The 23306-nt window shown below is 36.6% G+C and overlaps 1 protein-coding gene across 15 annotated transcripts in view; it reads right to left on the minus strand.

Annotated features, from left to right (window-relative positions):
* Positions 1-23306, minus strand: part of FAM135A (family with sequence similarity 135 member A) — a 146123-nt gene that overhangs the window by 91853 nt on the left and 30964 nt on the right. For all 15 annotated transcript variants that reach the window (XM_032275593.1, XM_032275586.1, XM_032275591.1 and 12 more), the window contains 2 exons: positions 993-1132; positions 810-880 (listed from right to left, as the gene is read on the minus strand). In XM_032275593.1, the coding sequence (XP_032131484.1) occupies positions 810-880; positions 993-1132 (211 nt within the window). The remainder of the gene's footprint in view (positions 1-809; positions 881-992; positions 1133-23306) is intronic.

The following is a 23306-nucleotide window of genomic DNA, read 5'->3' on the forward strand; positions in this document are numbered from 1 at the left end:
AACAAACCCTCATGAAATTCTTTGTAATGAACAAGACTTGGTTTAAAAAAAAAAAACCCTCATGAAATTCTTTGTAATGAACAAGTATTACAAAGGAAAAGTAGCTACCATATTTAAAAAAACTTATTTCTCATGATAGTGAAGAGGACATCTAAAGTAGGCCTTTCAGTAATGTGACTTTTTAGTTATTTATCCCACATGCAGTCTGAATTTATATATCATTTTTGAGAATTATTGCTAAAACTACATTTGACACAGGGGTTTTACCCCACATAAATAAAATTAAGTGAATCTTTGATTCTTGTTTTAAATGAACACAAGCAAAATTTGTCCCTAAAAGATATGTCTGCATGTCCAGGTGTATGGGTGAGTTGAAGGTAGCCCATCCTAAAACTTCCTCAAGGGCTCTGGAAATTAATGAACTAGAACAACCATCAAGTGTGCATCACCAAAATATCAAGAAAGTCCCACCTAAAGAAAGCATAACTAATGCCATCAAGAAAGATTAGCCAGCGACAGTGTAAGAGAGCTCAGCTACATTTAAATGGCTCATGGTAGTAGTATTACGTTAACAGTGCAATTTCTAGGATCTAGGAAAAATTGTTCCATATTTCTTTAACTTGTCTGGCTTTGTTATCTGGAGCTCATGGATTCTGCATGGGCACAATAGAGCTGGCCTAACCATCCTCATGAAGTTGCCCCTGAAAACACAAGCAGTTCAAGACAACATAGGGATAGGATGAATTCTAAGAAGAAAATGGCAATCAAATAACAGTCATAAGTGCCTTACAGTTTGATTAGCTACTTACGAATAATCTCCATCTGTGAAGTGTAGATCCAAGGATAACAGAAAATTCATTTCCTCAAGGGTTTCTTCAATCTGGAAAGAAATTACACTATGAGATACTTTTTGAATTTTAATAGAAAGTTAGAAATAACACCTTGAGGAATTACAAAAATATTTATGTAAATAAATATGAAGAGATGTTTACCTTTCTTTCATCCAACAACATTTTTACTTTGAAGATCATAACATCATTTAAAACAACCTCTTCATTTTTGTACAAAATTTGAAATGTTTTACTGCAAATTAGAGAATTGTGAACTGAGGCTGGAAAGGCTAATGCCATACCTAAAACAGATAAAATATGTAATTGATAGGTAAAAAGTAAAATATAAGACAAGCAAATGAATACTTGTACTTTAAATACTATACGTTTGATTATATTACTACAGTGTCATCAATCTATACTGCAGTATTGGAACATTTCTGAAAGTTTACTTATATCTGCGATTATAAGTACAGTATAACCATCACAAAATTACTGCATGGTATCTTAATCTGAAGGTAAATGAGGAAATATCAAAGTCAAAATTTTAGAGTGAACTACTGATCTATGTGCCACATTTAAGAAAGCAATTGAGTTTTCCACAGCTGAGTAGTAAAGACTTTGGTTGGTCTTTGTCCTGATTGCTACAAGCTCAACTCTAAACACTTGGAATAAAGAATTTGGCTGGTCTTTGTCTCCACTTTCTGGGAAGTAGCCCCTAAATCCTTGGTGGCCCCTAATTTATGCTAAGGAGATAACTCAGGATAGGGGCTTGTCACATCACTAAGACCAGCCATGTGATTAGAGAGTTGCACTTTGAGCCTAGTGATATAACCTCAATATCCAGAGAGGGGAAAATAGGTAAAGACTGAGCAACACGGGCGATGATTCAATCAATCATGCCTACAAAACGAAACATCAATAAAAATTCTGGACACTGAAGTTTGGGTGAGCTTCTCTAGTTGGCAATACTCTGCATATTATTACATACTGGATGTTCGACAGGGAAGTTAATGTGTCCTGACTTAATGGGAAGAAAACAATGGAAGCTTCACATCTGGGACTCTCCCAGATCAATCCTATACAGGTTCTAATTTAAATCCTTTTGCTATAATAAAGCTATAATAAATAATAAGTACAGCACTATGCTGAGTTTGGTGAGCTGTTCTACTGAATTATCAAACATGACGTAATAATGGGAACCTCCAAAATTGTAGCCAGCTCTTAACAACTGTGGGTAGCTTGCAGACCACTTAACTTGTGGCTGACATGAGGGAAGTCTGTGGAGGACTGTGTCCTTACCCTTTGAAGTTTGGTTTTATCTCTGAGTTGTTGATGTCACTCCAACAGCTGTTATGACCTTATTGCCCTGTGCTCCAGAAGTAACAATTGAAACTGGAGACCAAAAAAACAAAAAAGAAAAGAAAAGAAAAAGAAACTACTAGAGACTAAGGTGGGTTTTGAGCTCAAAATGGGATATAAGATTCCAACTGGAGTAATGAAGATATCCACATAAGCTGATGGATGTCAGTAAAAGGCAGGGAGCCTCTGCAGGGCAGGGAGCCCAGAGCCCAATTGTAGTAAGGAAGATGCCCACATGGAAGCCACAAGGGGTGGTGCCTGATGTCAGAGCCTGTGGAGTGAGGAGGGCAGCCAAGAGTAAAGTATCAGAACCTGAGCAGGATGAGGAGGCAATCTAAGTGCAGGGATGACTTCAAGCGAGGTATTGGGAGTACAAGCAGGATGAATAGGGCAACTAAAAAGGAAGGCACCTCAGGCTGGGGTTGAACCCAAGTTAGATGGGGAGGGTGTCTTTACAGAGAAGCAGCCTGGTACAGGGTGTGTAGGAATCCAAAAGGGATAAAAAGACTTCCATATGGGGGTAGGAGTGAAGAAGGGGTGGGTATCAGCAGCCTGAGACACTACTGGAATCCAAGTGAAGTGAGGAGAAGGAGGTCCTGGCATAAGGCCTTACTGAGGTCAAGTGGGGAAAGGAGGGGGCCTACATAAGGTAGTGACTTTGCATAACATGAAGCCCAACTAGTTCAAGGAGACCATCTGTGTGGGAGAAGAAGCAGTGACAGGAGATTGGCACATATAAGGGACTGATCAAATAAAGAAATATATTAAGGATAAAAGGAGCCCGTTTTCTTACCTAACAGCGAAAGGATGTACACATATGGAAAGGAGATACAAATATAGAACGAATCCCATGGTACTGATTGAAACTGGAAGTAGTGATATGAACTTATGATTTTCACTATATATTTAGATAAAGACATGTACATTTGCATAGGTATGTGTAAAAAATAGGTGTATACAATGTACTCACTCACTCTTTGTCCACTCAAATGGCCTGGGAGTAGCACAACCCCAAATGTTAGTCTTTAGTACTATTCTCCACTAAAAGGAACCATGAATTTGCAAAACATGGAATCCACATGGGGTGGTGGCCTGATGTCAGAGCCTGTATGGAGTAAGGAGGGCAGCCGAGAGTAAAGTGTCAGAACCTGAGCAGGATGAGGAGGCAATCTAAGTGCAGGGGTGACTTTGAGCGAGATACTGGGAGCCCAAGCAGAATGAAATATATTGATTGGTTCCAAAGCTGGGGCACAAACAAATCTGGACGATCTTTTTATATCAGAAAGTAAGGAAGTGATTAGAGAATGTGGGGACACAACCAAAGGGCACAGAAGCTAGTTTGAAGAGAATGTTCTTGGTCATATCTGGGACAAAGTGAGCATCAAAATAAATTATGACAGCAATGGATTAACATCTGTTGAATCAATAGAAATCCGTAAGTCCATACTGATATAAATAAATAAGTGAATGAAAAAAATTGTAAGTTTAAGAAACAAGAGATATTAATTGCAAAGTGAAAAAGAGTAACGTTACAGTGAAGAGGCTGGGAAGAGAGCACCTTAATCAAGTGATCCAAATTAACATTTTTAGGAATGGGACAATGAGAAACCATGTATCACCTAATAGGATGTAACAAGAAGAACAACAAGCATCATTCTGAGATATTCCTGTCAAGAATACATAATCTGAATCTAATCATGAGGATATAGTAAACTCATGCAAACTGAAGAACATTCTACAAAATAATAGGTTTATAGTCTCCACAAAAGTATCAGGGTCCTGAAAGTCAAGAAAAGACTGAGGAACTGTTCCAGGATGAAGGAGACTAAAGAGACATAACAATTAATTACAATATATGATTTGGAACTGGATCATTTTGCTATAAAGGACTTTACCGGGACAACTAGCAAAACCTGAATGGGGCTAAGGATAAGATGGCAGTCATGTGTCAATTTTAATTTCTTGATTTTGATGGGTGCATTAGGGTTATGTAGGAGAATATTCTTTAGAAAAAAATAACGCAACACAAGATATTTGGGATGATGGAGCAATCATACTGGCAAATTACTCTTAAATGTTTCAGAAAAAAAAAGTTGTTTTTACTGTACTTGCAACTTTTCTGTAAGTTTGAGATGCTTCGGGAAATACAGACTTAAAGGGAAACCAAGTAGACCAGAAACTCAACTTCTCAGTATATTAAAGACCTGAGAAGTAAAAGAAATTTTCCTCAACAAAAGTAAATTTTGTTTAAAGCACCCAGGTAATGTGAGGTTAGAATCCACTGCTTAAAGAAACAAAGGTTTCTCTATTGCTCTTTCCTGAAGATACTGCTTCTCTCTCAATACTTCCATATAACTTCTACCACTGGGTCTGGAGCTTCTTTGTTGCTTACTGATGCTTTCAGACATTCTTTGTCCCTTCTGCCTAAAACCACTTATATCACTGGCTTTTAATCTCCTGTGATCAGACAGTACAGTACCACTCACTATCTTCCTCATTTTTGTACTCTACAAACCCTGGGAAGCCTTCCTATCTTGAAGGCTTTATTTCCTAATTCAAGGTCACTTTTTCCAAAACTGGTCTAGCCGTAACACTTGGTGAACTCAACAGCTATGTAGGTAAACCTTCTAATCTTTCATTTCCTGGGTTCCTTTTCTTCTCTCTTTAAGTGTTCTTGCCCTCTAACCCTCCTCATCTCCTCACTCCTGTGATCATTCCCTAGACATTTGTATTACAAATGAATGCAATCCACCTGTAATTTGAATTTCTTTTTTTAAAAATTACATGTACAGGATGTGCAGGTTTGTTACACTGGTAAATGTGTGCCATGGTTGTCTGCTGCACAGATCATCCCATCTCCCAGGTACCAGGCCCAGCATTCACTAGGTATTCTTCCTGATCATCTCCTTCCTCCAACCCCTCCAACAGACCCCAGTGTGTGTCATTCCCCAGGATGTGTTCATGTGTTCTTATCATTTAGTTCCCACTTATAAGTGAGAACCTGTGTAATGCTTGTTGTAATGTGAATTTCAATCAACCTCTCCTCCCATACTTCTGCCTGTCTTTCTAGTTCATACCCTCTAAGACTACAAGTTCAATGATCCTTTGACCACATTTAGGAGTATAACCCTACTCCTTTTCATCATACCTTTACTTTCTCTTTTTTCCCCTGCCCATCTTAAATCCTATGATCCATCATTATAATACACTCTTGCATATAATCTATTAAGGATATATGCTACCCTTGCTTTGTCATATTGACCTGGACAAATCCCAACTCCAGCTCTCTGCCCAATCCATACTTGTACCTACAAGCTGAATGTGCCTGGAGAAAAATACACAGGTATCTTGACTGACTATACTTTAGATTCATGACCATTAATTTCAAGTGGGTCATTAGTGCTACATAGCAATCACACTGTATTTTCCAAATCCATTTTCTCCCCATATTCCTAGATGAGTATTTCATAGATTATTTTCTCACCTCACCTAGTCTTCAGTCTCACTGATAAATTTGGTTCTTATTTCATGAGAAAATAAAAATAATTAAAAGTTCTGTAAGCTCTACTACTGCATCTACCTGAAGACGCACCTAGACAAACTCCCTATTTCTCTGCTCTCCTTTCTGGCAAAATGAAATGTCTTTGCTATTTAGTGTGTTTAATCCATTTCTCATTCTCTCTTCAGCTCATTGTGTGACAGCCAGCCTCCAAAATGGCCTCCAAAGATTCTCTTCCTGGTAGTCATACTCTTGCACAATCTCCTATGAAGGACCAGGGTTGATCTATGTGAATACAGCAGAAGTGATAGCAGGGGCTGCCACCCCCTGCCCCTACTGTCACTTCTGCTGTATTCACATAGATCACCCCTGGTCCTTCGTAATCCCAACACTTTGGAAGGCTGAGGCAGATCACTTGAGGTCAGGAGTTTGAGACCAACCTGGCCAACATGGTGAAATCCTGTCTCTACTAAAAATACAAAAATTAGCTGGGCATGGTGGTGGACACCTGCAATTCCAGTTACTTGGGAGACTTACTTGAACCTGGGAGGTAGAGGTTGCAGAGTGAGCTGAGATCGTGTCACTGCACTCCAGCTTGGGCAACAGTGTGAGACTCCGTCTCCAAAAAACAAAACAAAACAAAAAGTAATGGTAGGACTTGTGCAAATACAGCAGAAGTAATTGACTGTAACCTAATGAGAGATCCTGAGTCAGAGGCATGCAGCTAAATTCCTGACATACAGAAACTGTGAGATAATGTTCATTGTTTTAAACTAAGTTGTGGGATAAATTTTTACACAGCAATAATTAATCCATACTCCAATCAGCTTTAACCCATATAACTGTTCTTATCAAGACCACTAATGATTTCTGCTTTGCTAAATCCAAAGGTCAACTCTCAAATCTCATCTTACTTAACTTGTAATCAGTATCTAACACAGATACTATGATCCATCATATAATAAGCATTCTCTCATTCTTGGTCTTTTGTTTTTTCTCCTTTTTTTTTTTTTTTCCTGAGATAGAGTCTTGCTTTATGCCCAGGCCGGAGTGCAGTGGCACTTATCTTGGCTCATTGCAGTCTCAGCCTCCAGGGCTCAAGAGATCCTCTCACCTCAGCCAGGCTAATTTCTCTCTCTCTCTCTCTTTTTTTTTTTTTTTGGTAGAGACAAGGTATCATTATGTTGCCCATTCTCTCATTCTTGATGCACTTCTCAAATGTAGCTTTCTGGACATTACACTCTTATAGGTTCTACTCCTACCCACTAAAAAGGCCACCCCCTTTTTCTTTTTCTTTTTTTTGGCTGCTTTTTTCTCATCAAGAAGCAGCATAGTGCAGTGGTTAGGAACACAGACTTTGAAGCCAGACTGGTTAGGTTTAAGTTCTGGTTCCGCCGCTTACTAGATCTGTGATTTTTATTCATTCTTCTCTTCCATGCCTCACAACCAATTCTTCAGTAAACCCCATTGGTTCTACTAACAATACTAAAAATGATCAGACAGAAAAAACAACACTGCCTTTAGGAATGCTCTAAAGGGATTCTCATGCCAGATAAGAAGTTGTATACAAAATCGATAATTATAAATTTCTGTGGAATGACTTCAATGAATGTTGCCTATACCCTCAACTGACATCATTATTTTAAGCTTTAAAAAAGACATGCCAATGACTTACAGATAATAAACTTCATCTTAATTTTATTCTCAAACCAGAAGCAACAGGCAACAGATGTACAACTTCCTAGTCATTAATTCACTCATCCAATCAACACATATTTACTGAATACTTATGTATCATGCATTCTCTAGGTGTTGGGGATACACAGTAAAATGAAAGAGGTAAAAATCTACGACCTCATAGAGATTACAACCCAATGGGGTGGTGTGATAGAGAACAAAAACAGTAAGTAAATGATAGAATACATTTTAAAGTTATAAGTAGCAAGTCTTATGGAGAAAAATAAAGAAAGGAAAGAGGGATGAGAAAGACAGCAATTTTAAATATAAAAGCCAGGCAATGCTTTCTTGAGAAGGCAACCTATCAGCAAAGAACAAGACTGATTACTGTGTTCTTTCCCCTATTACATGCCACTAGGTTGCTGTTCCTTCCTTCACCCTAGCAGAAGTCTGGAGGTTTAATTCTCTGAAGAGAATAAAAGTCCTCTCAACTAAAAATCACCTGGCAAAACTGACAGAGCATGAGTATATGAGCATAGGCATACTGAATACTAAGATTCCAGAATTATTCTCTACTGGGCTCCTAGAAGGCTGTCTGGTAGATTCTTATTCTCTAGGAAGGAGACAGACAAGAGTCTTCCATGGCATTTTAAGAACTGTGAAATCTGAGATTTTACCAAACTTGCAACCTAACAAGCTAGCCTGCCACAGTCTCATAGATGTTGGCAGAAGACAAAAGACTCTTGGGTCAAAGACAAAGGGTTTGATTACAGACAGCATAGCAAGCAGCATGAGCTTCTTGGTCATATTAGTTTCCCTTGCATTCACACCCTTAAGTCCTATATGGGAGTGACACGGAGGGCAGGCCAGGTGGAAACTATGCATGAGATGGGTTTTTGGTGACAACTGAGGAACCTGAAGCTTAGGAAGCCTGTCTTTTATAAGGGGCTATAAGAAAACCTATCTAACTTTTGCACTGTCCATTATACTGGAGGGTAAATAAATATACTGTATGTTCTAGACAGAGACAATGTCTATAACTTCCAAAGCTGTTCATTGTGCACATATCCTTAAAAAGACAGTCTGTACTGGCAAACTGGATAAAGGGTCAAGATTCACTGGTGTGCTGTATTCGGAAAACCCCTATCACATGGAAATACACTCATAGGTTCAAAATAATGGGATGGAGGAAGATTTATCAAGCAAATGGAAAGCAAAAAAAGGGAGTGGTTGCAATTCTAGTCTCTAATAAAACAGACATTAAACCAACAAAGATCAAAAGAGACAAAGAAGGGCATTACATAATGGTAAATCAACAATCAATGCAACAAGAGGAGCTAACCTATCCTAAATACATGTGCACCCAATACAGGAGCACCCAGATTCATAAAGCAAGTTCTTAATGACCTACAAAGAGACTTAATAATAATACAATAATAATGGGAGACACACCACACACAGTAATAGTGGGAGACACACCCCACTGTCAATATTAGACAGATCAATAGGACAGAAAATTAACAAGGATATCCAGCACTTGGACTCAGGTCTGGACCAAGCAGACCTAATGGATATCTACAGAACTCTCTACCCCAAATCAACAGAATACACATTCTTCTCAGCACCACATCACACTTATTCTAAAACCAACCACATAATTGGAAGTAAAACACTCCTCAGCAAATGCAAAAGAACGGAAATCATAACAAAGTCTCTCAGACCACAATGCAATCAAATTAGAACTCAGGATTAAGAAACCCACTCAAAGCCACACAGCTACATGGAAACTGAACAAGCTGCTCCTGAAAGACTACTGGGTAAATAACAAAATGAAGGCAAAAATAAAGATGCTCTTTGAAACCAATGAGAACAAAGATACAACGTAACAGAATCTTTGGGACACATTTTAAAGCAGTATGTAAAGGGAAATTTATAGCACTAAATGCACACAAAAGAAAGCAAAAAATATCTAAAATCAACACTCTAACATCACAATTAAAAAACCTATAGAGAAGCAAGAGCAATGGAATTCAAAAGCTAGCAGAAAACAAGAAATAACTAAGATAAGAGAAGAACTGAAGGAGATAGAGACCCAAAAAACCCTTAAAAAAAAAAAAGCAATGAATCCAGGAACTGATTTTTTGAAGAGATCTACAAAATAGACCGCTAGCCATATTAATAAAGAAGAAAAGTGAGAGGAATCAAATAGATACAATAACAAATGATAAAAGAGTCACCACCAAACCCACAGAAATACAAACTACCATCAAAGAATACTATAAAAACCTCTGTGCAAATAAATGAGAAAATCCAGAATTCCTGGACACATACATACTTCCCAAGACTAAACCAGGAAGAAGTCAAATTCCCAAACAGACCAATAAACAAGATCTGAAATTGAAGCAGCAATTAATAGTCTACCAACCAAAAAAAGTCCAGGACCAGACAGTTTCACAGCTTAATTGTGTCAGAGGTACAAAGAGGGGCTGGTACCATTCCTTCTGGAACTATTCCAAACAACAGAAAAAGAGGGACTCCTCTCTAACTTATTTTATAGGCCAGCATCATTCTGATACCAAAAGCTGGCAGAGACACAACAAAAATAGAATATTTTAGGCCAATAACCCCTGATGAATATCAATGCAAAAATCCTCAATAAAATACTAGCAAACAGAATCCAGCAGCTCATCAAAAAGACTGTCCACTATGATCAAGTTGGCTTCATCTCTGGGATGCAAGGCTGGTGCAACATATGCAAATCAAGAAAGGTAATCCATCACATAAACAGAATAAATGACAAAAACCACATCATTATCTCAATAGATGCAGAGAAGGCCTTAGACAAAACTCAACAGCCCTTCATGCTAAAAACTCTCAATAAACTAGGTATTGATGCAACGTATCTCAAAATAATAAAAGCTATTTATGACAAACCCACTGCCAATATCATACTGAATGGGCAAAAACTGGAAGCATTCCCTTTGAAAACTGGCACAAGACAAGGACATCTTCTCTCACCACTCCTATTCAACAAAGTATTGGAAGTTCTGGCCAGGGCAATAAGGCAAGAGAAAGAAATAAAGGGTATTCAATTAAGAAAAGAGGAAGTCAAATTATCTCTGTTTCCAGATGACATGACCGTATATTTAGAAAACCCCATCATCTCAGCCCCAAATCTCCATAAGCTGATAAGCAACTTCAGCAGTCTCAGGATACAAAATCGATGTGCAAAAATCACAAGCATTCCCATACACCAATAACAGACAGAAAACCAAATCATGAGTGAACTCCCATTCACAACTGCTACAAAGAGAATAATACCTAGGAATACAACTTACAAGAGATGTGAGGGACCTCTTCGAGGAGAACTACAAACCACTGCTCAAGGAAATAAGAGAGGACACAAACAGATGGAAAAGCATTCCATGCTCATGGATAGGAAGAATCAGTATCATGAAAATGGCCATACTGTCCAAAGAAATTTATAAATTCAATGCTACCCCCATCAAGTTACCATTGACTATCTTCATAGAATTGGAAAAAACTACCTTAAATGTCATATAGAACAAAAAAAAGCCCACATAGCCAAAACAATCCTAAGCAAAAAGACCAACACTGGATGCAACACGCTACCTGACTTCAAACTATAATACAAGGCTACAGTAACAAAAACAGCATGGAACTGGTACCAAAACAGATATATAGACCAATGGAATAGAATGAAGGCCTCAGAAATAACACCACACATCAACAACCATCTGATCTTTGACAACCCTGATAAAAACAGGCGATGGGGAAAGGATTCCCTATTTAATAAATGGTGTTGGGAAAACTGGCTAGCCAAATGCAGAAAGCTAAAACTGGATCCTTCCCTTACACCTTATATAGAAATTAACTCAAGATGGATTAAAGACTTAATGTAAGACCTAAAACCATAAAAACCCTAGAAGAAAACCTAGGCAATATCATTCAGGACACAGGCATGGATAAAGGCTTCATGACTAAAACACCAAAAGCAATGGCAACAAAAGCCAAAATTGACAAATGGGATCCAATGAAAGAGCTTCTGCACAGCAAAAGAAACTATCATAAGAGTGAACAGGCAACCTACAGAATGGGACAAAATTTTTGCAATCTATCCATCTGACAAACGGCTAATATCCAGTATCTACAAGGAACTTAAACAAATTTACAAGAAAAGAAGAAAGAACCCCATGAAAAAGTGGGCAAAGGATATGAACAGACACATCCCAAAAGAAGACATATGCAGCCAACAGACATATGAAAAATGCTCATCATCACTGGTCATTAGAGAAATTCAAATCAAAACCTCAAGAGATACCTTCTCACATCAGTTAGAATGGTGTTCCTTTAAAAAGTCAGGAAACAGCAGAGGCTGAAGAGGATTGGAGAAATAGGAACACTTTTACACTATTGGTGAAAGCATAAATTAGTTCAACCATCGCGGAAGACAGTGTGGCTACTTCTCAAAGACCTAGAACTAGAAATAACATTTGACCTGGCAATCTCATTACTGTGTATATGCCCAAAGGATTATAAATCACTCTACTATAAAGACACATGCACATGTATGTTTATTGCAGCACTGTTCACAATAGCAAAGACTTGGAACCAATCCAAATGCCCATCAATGATAGACTGGATAAAGAAAAGGTGGCACATACACACCATGGAATACTATGCAGCCATAAAAAAGGATGAGTTCATGTCCTTTGTAGAGACATGGATTAAGCTGGAAACCATCATTATCAGCAAACTAACACAAGAACAGAAAACCAAACACTTCATGTTCTCACTCAGGTGGGAGTTGAACAATGAGAACTCATGGACACAGGGAAGGCAGCATCACACACTGGGGCCTGTCAGGGTGGTGGAAGGCAGGAAGAGAAATAGCATTAGGAGAAATACCTAATATAGATGAGTTGATGGGTGCAGCAGACCACCATGGCACATGTATACCTGTGTAACAAACCTGCATGTTCTATACATGTACCCTTAGAACTTAAAGTATAATTTAAAAAAAAGACAGTAAACAGAAGGCTTTCAGTGTCTGCTCACAAATGTTTCTCTCTGCTCAGAACCATGAGAAACCACAGAGAAGAATTCTCAATGGTATGAATGGTATAATCTTAGACTCTTCACAGTTCTTGACATGTGGGGAATCTGATGAATCCAATGAAAAACAACTATCAATACTGACTTCAAAGATTCCTTAGCCAAATGGCTCACCATCGCCCCAAAATGAAGCTCAGGTAAGTACCCTGTATGCTCTCAGAATTTCCCATCAGCCTTCCTTTCTGTCATGTTTAGAAAACCGAAGCCTATCAAATAACTGAAGAAAACTTTTAACATGTAATTTGGGGACTAAAGGAGGAAAAAAGTAACTTATACAAAAAAATTAAAAAAGAAAACAGAAGAACATTGTTCTTAGTGAACATACTATACTCATGAAACAAGAAAACACTGCTATAGCAAAGGAACACTCAGAGAAAAGAGCACTTAGATTTTAAAATGAATGGAGAAGCAATGAGAAAGAGGGAAGGAGAGAAGAAAAAGAGAAAAAAAGGAGAAAGGGAGAGGGAGAGTAAGACAGTATAAGAGAGGGTAAAAGGCAGAAAGCACAAAAGCAAACAGCTCAAGAAAAGGTTAAAAATAAAGGTGAAGAAATATCAGAGTAGAACAAGAAGAGAATGGGGAAAAGAAGAAGAAAAAACTAAAAATTAAGAAAGCCAGTAAAGATGATTCACCTTGTAAACAAAAGAAGTTCAAAAATGAAAGAACAAAGAAAACAGATGAGACATAATCATTAACAAATTAAGAAATTACCAGAACTGAAGTACTCAAAGACCCACAGTACATCATTACGTTCCATCAGAACCCCACTTACTAAGAGGATATTCTACCAGATTCTTGAAAGGGGAAAAAAGTCAAACAGAAGATTAGGAATCAGTCACTCATTTTTTATGGAGAAATAAATAAGATTAGCAATCAGAATGCCTTTGGAACTCTCAACAGTAATGCAGTAAAACAAAAGATAATGGAGTAATATTTTCAAAATTCCAAAGAAAAAGTATTTCCAATCTAGAATTCCATACTTAGCTAAACTTCCAAACAAGTGTTAAGGGTAGAATGAAAAGATTTTTAGATCCTGAAGGCTTCAAAAAAAGGCATATTTGTTTCCCATGCCACTTTTCTCAACAAGTTATTTACAGGCTCTATGAAATTGAGAGAGTAAACCAAGAAAGAGAAAAAATAGATGTTAGGAAATAAGAGATTCAACATAGAGGAGATGCAAAGGGAATGCCTAGGAAGATGGTGAAGGAAGATCCCAAACAAATCCTCTTCCTTAGATATACTGTGACCAATATAGGTTGGATTCATGTGCCATAAAGACAGATATGTTAACATCCCTGCTACTAGGGTACCAACTTTTATCCTGAGGACAGATTAAAAGCTTAGCTAGATTCTTTTCAGTGCTTGGCTTATTTCAAGGTGTACTAAAGACGTTTCTTGCCTAGATCATATAATGACACTATTTTCACTTAACTAAAGTTTTCTGCTTTGACCTGCTCCTGCGAGTTGGAGGAGGGCCATGTTAAGTTTAGATGCAAATCAGTCTGATCCATATGTTAGATATCCAATATTTTATCACATTACAATCTTGCCAGAAACCCTGAATGTGGTAAACTCTGTTTTACACAATTCACTCTTGACCTTGCCCACTAACATCTCCAAACAAAGTCTTAAAACCTTTAAGGTATAAAGAAGCAGACTATAACCCAGAGACTCTTCAACTTTTCTTCTGGGAGATTTCTTGTAAATAATAGCGAAATTTACACTTCCTTACACAACTAGGTTTGTGCTTGTCACTCAATTTTTTTCAAATTGAACCAGGTACTTCCTTGGAATACATTGATACTTGATAAAACTATAAAAAAGCAAAAGAATAACACAAAAATCAAGAGGGGGATATCAGAGGATTTTACAGTACTACTAATGTTCTATTTCTTAAATGAAAGGTTGGGCACCTGGCTGGTCATTTTATTATTTAATAAAATAATGTATTATGTAATCTTCAAAAAATGTACAGTACATTTCATAATACAAAGTTACACATTCATTATATAGCTGCTCTGTGCCATGGATTGTTCTCAGCTAAGTGAACTGAACAAGAAAAACCAACCATTTTCCCTGTAAATTAGATCTACACTAAGTGTTACAGAAGACAGAGTGCTATGACATCTTACAATATGGGGGTGAACTTAGGCTGTGAAGCCAGGAAAGGCTTTCTTGGCAACGTAACATTTGTATTGAAATACTATGAAAAAGAATTAGTCAAATGAAGATAAAATGGAAGAGGCTTTCAGGAGGAAGAAATGAAGATTTCTTGAAAGCAAGGTCCTTGTCTCATTTATTTCTTACTTCTTTATAATATTATGAACATGGTCAGCACTTATGGATGTGGAGAAACAAAGTCTTGTGTACTGTTGGTGAAAATGTGAAACAGTGTAGCCACTGTCCAAGACACTTGAGGGTTCCTCAAAAAGTTAAAAATAGAACTACTGGCCACACACAGTGTGTGGGTCACTTAACACCTGTTATCCCAGCACTTTGGGAGGCCAAGGCAGGAGGAACGCTTGAGCCCAGGAGTTCAAGACCTGCCTAGGCAACAAAGTTAGGCCCTATATCAATAAAACATAAATTTTAAAAATTTGCTGGGCATGATGGTTCCCAGCTGTAGTCTCAGTGACTCATGGGGCTGAGGTAGGAGGACTGCTTAAGCCCAAAAGGTCGAGGCTGCAATTAGCCATGATCGTACCCCTGCACTCCAGTCTGGGTGACAGAGCAAGATACTGTCTCAAAAAATAAAAATAATAAAAATGGAACTACTACATAATCCAGCAATCTCACTTATACATATTTATCCAGAAGAATTGATAAAAGAAGGTCAAAGGGATGTTTGCACACTCTTGTTCATTGAAGAATTATTCACAATAGTCAAGAGGTAGAAACAACCTAAATGTCTATAGACAAATTAATGGATAAAGAAAATGTGGTATGTACATACTAGAGAATATTATTCAGCCTTAGAAAAGAAAATCCTGTCATAGCTACAACATGGAAAAACATAGGGACATTATGCTAAGTGAAATAAGCCAGTCACAGAAGAGCAAATACTGCATGACTCTACTTTTATGAGGTATCTAAAGCAGTCAAACTCAGAAGCAGAAAGTAGAATGCGTGTTGACAGGGGCTAGGGGACAGCGAAATGGAGAGTCACTGTTCAATGGTACAGAATTTCAGTTATTCAAGATAAAAAAATTTTACGCCAGGCATGGTTGCTCATGACTATAATCCCAGCACTTTGGAAGATCGAGGCGGGTGGATCACTTGAGGTCAGTAGTTTATGACCAGCCTGGCCAACATGATGAAACCTCATCTCTACTAAAAATACAAAAAAAAAAAAAGAAAAAAAAAATTGGCCAGGCGTGGTGGTGCATGCCTGTAATCCCAGCTATTCAAGAGAGTGAGGTTGGAGAATCGCTTGAACCTGGGTGATGGAGGTTGTAGTGAGCCAAGATCATGCCACTGCACTCCAGCCTGGGTGACAAAGTGAGACTCTGTCTCAACAACAACAACAACAACAACAAAACAACAACAAATAACTAAAAACAAACAAAACTTATTGAAATATTGTTCTGTTATTCCTTTTTACACTTCAATGTTGTTATCAAACCAAAGGGTCTAGGAAACAAGATCTAAATGTGTATGCTAAGTTTATTGTCTGGAATCTGAAACCTTCTTTGTTTTCTATTATTTTCTAGATGATAACAACTCCATTAAGTTAGAAATCACATTAATCTTTTTCACTGCTTTAATTTAGGACCGAGCACTTTAATTTAGGTTTTACGTATAATGGTCATTCATAAAGTATTTATTGAATAAATGAATTTTCATCTAACTTCTTAATTTAATATCCTGTTTCCTTATTAAAATGACTTATCTGATAACACAAATATTCAGATCTATAGTTTCAAAGACTTGAGATAATCAGAGGCCTATAAATATTTACATTTAATCATGATAATTTACATTTTATTTCTATCAGTATCTGCCTTTCCATTTCCTTTGGTTAAACAGTTGGCACTAGTATCTTTCATTTACTTTGTGAACAAGTGAATATTCATTCAACCAGAATTTGTTAAGTCTCTCAAGTATTGGGAACTAAGAGATATGAATGTAAGTAAGAACTCTGCCCATTTTCTTATGAGTCTCATAGAAACATTCAAATAAATAACTACAGTACAAGGCGATAATCTCTTAACTGCCTATTTCAGCAAGCCAAAGCAAATGACAATGTAACACTACCTCTTAAGTCAGGTAAAAAGACAACTGAAGGGCAATGATGGAAGCTGCTGAATCTGAGGAAAGCAAAGTGGAGGCTTGCCAAATGATTTCCATTTTGTAATCTATGCAGTTTAATTGAAGGGCCTAATGTTATGGTGAGTATTCCATTCCTGGCTGTTGAGATTATTCAATTACTGATAACAGTAATGGATTAGTGACATAATATGAATTGTCTCTAGCTATGTTTCCTTAAATTTTCCTTTTTTTAAAGCACTTTTCTTTAATGATGACTGATGTTTGTTTTAGAAGAATCCCATCTCTGAGAAAAAATTGTAACATGGGCTAAAAGATGGACATAGAAAGTGCTATGGGCCAGGAATGGTGGCTCATACGTGTAATGCCAGCACTATGGGAGGCGGAGGTGAGAAGACTGCCTGAGGCCAGGAGTTTGAGACCAGCCTGGGCAATATAGTGAGAACCCCGTCTACAAAATTTGTTTTTAAAAAGTAGCCTGGTAGTCCTAGCTACTTTGGGAGGCTGATGTGGGATTATCACTTGAGCCCAGGAGTTCAAGGCTGTAGTGAGCTATGATCACATGACTGCACTCCAGCCCAGGTGACAGCATGACCCTGTCTCGGAGAAAGAAAGAGGTATGATAATAAGGCAAAGGAAATATCTAACTGCTTAGGGGAGTTACCTATGGTTTTAAAAAGGAGGTAATGAGGAGAGGAGAGCATGCACAAAATATGAGAAAATAGAACTCACCAAACTTGAGAAACTGAAAGTGGTTCCATGGAATCCACAAGGAAAATAGTGGGAAACAAAATTTGACATACAGGATAGGATCAAATCATGAAAAATCTTAACACAGCAGAACTATCTCAACATGTCAGTGGCTCTCAAAGGAAGGCCCTGAAAAGTTGATGGCTGAGCAAAGCTTAAGGAGACAACTAACAGAGGAGAAAGATATGGTTCTGCTAACAGCACTTCAAAATATTTGAAACTTTACTCCAAGTAGCCAAAATGAAGTAACTGGGACAGTCTTTCCTTACTTTTATAGCTAGTTCTTATTTCTAGCCTTCCTTTCTCCTTGATGTTAACTTTTTGAAACTGCTATCACTTACCTAAAAGCTGGGTGGTAGCACATAGGAACAAAAATAAAATCCATATATACAAACAAAGAGTATTACCCAAGACAGAGGCACAGCCTTAGGAAAAACCTGGTCAAATACAAATAACTGAATTTTTTTTTTTTTTAATGCAGCTGTGCTTAGATGGAATTTCTCTTTTTAACCAACCTGGGCTGATTTCTTGTAAGTCTAAATGCTTATCTAGTTGTAAAGCTTATATCAAAATGGAGAACTTTTTTTTTTGTATTAAGACCTTCCCTACACATTATCATTTGAATTTTTGTAAAATTTCCCTTTTTTTTTCCCACTTCAATCTTATTACTACTAATACCACTACTACTACCACTAGCTACTAAATACACAGCAATGTGCTATATGGAAATCATTATTAATCATTGTGGCAACCTTATGTTGTAGGGATTAATATATACATTTTATAGACACCAAGGTTCTGATAATCTGTCCAGAAATCAAATGCCACAGATGTTTGTGTCACAGCCTGTGCTTGGCCATCAATGTCACACTGATGAACTATTTCAAACATATGTGTTCTCTTAAATACACCACAGAACTCCTACACTAACAAGGAACAGCTATCTCATTGGGAGGAAAAGATGGAAAGAAGTTATAAAAAAAGTTAAACCATACCATTCAACTAACCTGCCTACACATACATCTAATTCTTGAAAACTAAGAAGAAAATACATATAAATGGCTTTTTCTTAGGCTGTTTTTCCTTATTTCAAGCTGGTTCTGAGATCCTAGAGTCCACCTTATTTCAGCATTTTCACTAATGGAGCAATTTAGGACAGAAAGGGAGGGCAAGACACAGGGAAAAGATATTTACTGAGCATGGTACTAGGTCTCTTCACCCAATTTTCTAATCTAATTTTTACATGTACACTGTGAGAAGGATTATAGCTATTACACTGATTAGGAAAGAAGGACTCAGAGAAATGGAATAATTTGCTTACAACCAAATAGCTAGTGAGTGGCAGAACAAGATCTGAAACTAGTTATGCCCAATTAAAACACACTCACAGATTAAACTAGCTTTGTAAGAATGGAAAGGCAGCCCCAAGTCCCTAGATTTCCATGATTATAGATTATATATTACATATAAATTATATATATTACATATAAACATAATTATACAATAATATTATATAAATTGAAGGATCTTCTGTGAGTTATCTTCCCTTCAGTTCTTCCTTCTTGCTCTTGGGCAAACTAGTTTAATGTTTCTTATCTCATAGTTTTATTGGTTTTCAGAAAAATTAAATTAAATTTTAAGATTATACTTATTAACATGAAATATTATCATATGCACATAATTAACTTGCCATATGACAGAAATTATACGTAACACAGAAAACATCAAATGAACTTTAAGTTTTAGTTCTTTACATAAAATGGTGCATAGCATGAGTCAAAACATGACTGTTTCCCATTATTTCTTATATTTCTAGAACTCAGTATTTAACATGTATACAGTTCTTTACAGTCTAAGTACTTTACTTATTTAAAGCACAACAACCCTGTGAAGCAGGTAATACATTTCACAGATGAGAAACTAAAGCTCAAGGAGGTTAAGTGAGTTTTCCCAGTTAGCACAAGAGGAAAACAGAAGACTTCTAATTCCAAGTCATCATTTTGCTAACTATATCAGACCTGCATCTCTGAATTAACAGTTTCTAAACCACATTAAGATGTATATATCTATAGGCTGGGTGCAATGGCTCACGTCTTAATCCCAACACTTTGAGAGGCCGAGGCAGCGGATCATTTGAGGTCAGGAGTTTGAAATCAGCCTGGCCAACCTGGTGAAACCCTGTCTTTACTAAAAACACAAAAATTAGCCAGGCATGGTGGCGTGAGCCTGTGATTCCAGCTACACGAGAGGCTGAGGCAGGAGAACTGCTTGAGCCCAGGAGGCGGAGGTTGCAGTGGGCTAAGATCGCACCACTGCACTCCAGCCTGGGAAACAGTGAGACTCCACTGGGAAAAAAAGTCTATCTATCTGTCTGTCTATCTATGTATCTATGTAGCGATAGACAGATAGATTGATTGATTGACTGACTGACAGATAGGCAGATAGATCTATCTACATGTTCTCTTCAGTTCTTCCTTCTTGCTGTTAGTCATACTAGTTTGTTTCCCATCTCATAAATGATTTTATTCGTTTTCAGAAAAATATTCTTGGCTAGCTATCTAACAGTGACCCACATCAATACTGAAGTTAGACTACCTTAATTGTCTTACTAGACACTTATGATCTTCCTTCTTTACGTTGGATAGTCATTTCGATTCTAGAAACCCGTTCCTGCGTTACTACCGAAATGCAAATAGCTGTTTTCAACTTTTAGGATCAACCAACAGATAAAGGACAAAAGATTTAACTGGTTACAAAACAGGATATGAATGTCAGCAAACCTGACAATTCCAACAGAGATTGTAAGGTAAAAAGAGAGAAAATTTGAAAAGAAAAAAAGGCGACAATATATCCTTATTTCAAAGTGAGTTATCTGCCATAATCAGCAAAGTAGAAACTGGAGCTTTAAATATACTGTTTGAAGCTACAGAGACTGGTGAGAAACAGATAAGAGAATAATAGCATCTCTTTTAAAAGGGTGGGGGAGAGGGAACAAGGAAATGGTGTAAATGGTGTAAATAAGATGAAGTGTCTTTTTATCATAACAGGAAGTCCATTGAGAATATCCACACAGAGGTAACCATAGGACTAGAGACAGGGGTATACATCTAGAAAACAAGCTATAGTTTTTAGTACAAGTCTTTCTGGACTAACTGATCTTTTAACCATATGCCTGTATTATTTTTATTAAAAAAATTTCCAGAAAGAAAGACAGATGAATATTAAAAAGCAAACTAAACAAAATACATTTAATCTTAATAATACTATCATTACTAGGATGTCATTATTTAAACTTTTTACGGAAACTACATAACATTTCAAACTGTAGCCAGATTCCTAAAACCAGCAATGACTTCTCTGCTACACAAGTCTATGAATGTTTTCTTACTAACCAATTTTCAATAGCTCTATAAATACTCATTGTCTTTCATGACTGATTTATTGCAGATGACAGCTATTTCCTGACTCAAACCTCTCACTGTCAGCATAATCTTGTGCTGGAAATAATTTAAATGTATTGGAATAAGCTGTATAATACCATCTAATTCCCATCCCATTCAACCTGCTCTACTGTAACTCACAGACAAAAATCATTATTTTAAACTATTTTTCCTAAAAGTTTTCTCAAAATATACAGAAGGTATGAGAATCATGGTAAAATTCAGTGCTGGAAGGAAAAGGTATTAAGATGAAAGTATAAATCAAAGTTAAAAGAAAAACAGAGCAGGTAATAAAAAGCATAGAGAAAATCCAAGCCCTTAAAAGAAGAAATAAATTTTTAAGAAACAGAAGTAAAAAATTAACACAGAAGACAAAGCAAAACTATCCCATATAAAGAGGTATTTATGTTCAAAGATAAGGGTAGAAATCAATGATATGTATTTATTAAAAGTTTGTTAAATACATGGGAATAATTTCTTGAGGCAGGAAAGAAGGACAGCTTTCCCTAATAATTTACTAATAGTAAAATGATATACACTATAAGAACTCTTTAGTACTACTATAAAATGAAATTTTGAGGGTGGGAAGGGTATAGAAGGCAGCAACAATATCTCAAAGATTGTAATAAGTTGGCTGCCTTCTTTGCTCTGTTTTTTTTCAGATTGCTGGGGAGGAAATGCATCTAGACAGAAGAACATTATTTTGGTTTAAACTAACACTTGTGAGACTCTGATAAGTCACCACATCCCATCAACCACTATAGTCTATAATACTTATATTAACTTAACATTTAACAGGCTCGAGGCTACTCTGGGGTACACTAGCAGAAAATACTTGATTACTTTACCAGATTTACCTTATTACAAGTGTTCAGAGGATGAAACAAGATTCCAAAGCTATGGACAACGACCTATACATAAAAGGTAATCATGCTGGGAACAGTGTTGGGCACGGGAAAATAGCATGTCTCCTAATTTGTTCAGTTATTTTATTTGAAAGGCTTTGCACATATCTTTGCATACCACAAACAAGAAAACAAGTTATCATAAATTAGAGAATTAAAAATAAAACACATTGATACAATATCTGATATATGAAAGATCTTGAGAAGTCATATTTGGTAGTACATTTCAAACACAATAGGCAAAAGTTTGCTATTTTGAAAAAGAATGAGAAAAAAGAGTGAAAGAGATTTTATGTGTTTCTTCTGTCCCAAATCTAGTTCTTGTGCTTGCTATTTTGGCTGCTATAATTTAATTAAAATGTATATAATCTTCTAAAAATTTCTGGTATAATGCTATTCAAAAAATACCAAGATAATATTTTCACATATGTGAGATTTTTACACATGATATAATATGGAAGCCTATCATTTCAAAATCAGGCTTCCCTTTTACAGACTGGTTTCTGACATAGACTATTTGTTTTTAAAAGATATTTCCTTTAAACAGACTAGTAAACTATCAGATCACTACATTTCATAGTCACAGCTGATAGTATCAGAACCTAGAAACTGAATTGGCAGTCGCAATGATTAAATCTAGACATAACAGAAAAAACAAAATTAAGACCCCAGGAAAAGGCTAAGAGAAGGTACCTCTATCTGGGCATTTCTGACAAGTTTGTCATAATGTCAAAATAACAATACTTTGTAAATAACATTAATTGTATGTAATGTTTCTGCCTTACAAATGACCTAGAGATTGACTTATAACTTCTGTTAATTTTTATAAAAGATAATTCTTTCCAACCAGTATTTAGTTGACAAGAATAGCGACCATGGAACTTCGTTCAAATAGGGTTGTTCATAAAATAAATTCGTTTCTATTATTTCTAGAATACTTTTTTCTCTCAAAAGACAAAGAAGGGACTGAGCAGCTATAAAATGCCCACTTTTCTTGTGAGCAAATAAAAACTGACAATGCTGAACAAACATATTCATTTGGAAAATAAAACGTCAATTGGAAGAAGTTTCTGGTACAAGATGAGGCTAAATACAAATATCACAATATTTAAATAGTTAATGCCCAGATTAGAAGTAACCTAATAAAGGCTGAATAATGATTTAGTGCCCTGAAACTATGTATGGAAAGAATCTTGACTGAATCTGTAGCACCACCCTGTCACTATCAAATACAATAATAAATGAACACTCACTGGATCTGAAAGCTCAAGTTGTTGCAGTAAATAGTCACTGACAGAAAATGTATCAGTCAAGTACTTAGCTCACAAATTACTAAAGGCAAAACACTCAAAAAGTCTTGGAAAAACCTCTATAAGATGTGACATGCTATGAAAACGAAGGATATTTCCATGTTGCCATAAATTACATCTGTGTTCTTTAA

Source organism: Sapajus apella, unplaced genomic scaffold, assembly GCF_009761245.1.
Source record: "Sapajus apella isolate SASKATOON/1434 unplaced genomic scaffold, GSC_monkey_1.0 scaffold6, whole genome shotgun sequence".
Lineage (NCBI taxonomy): Eukaryota > Metazoa > Chordata > Mammalia > Primates > Cebidae > Sapajus > Sapajus apella.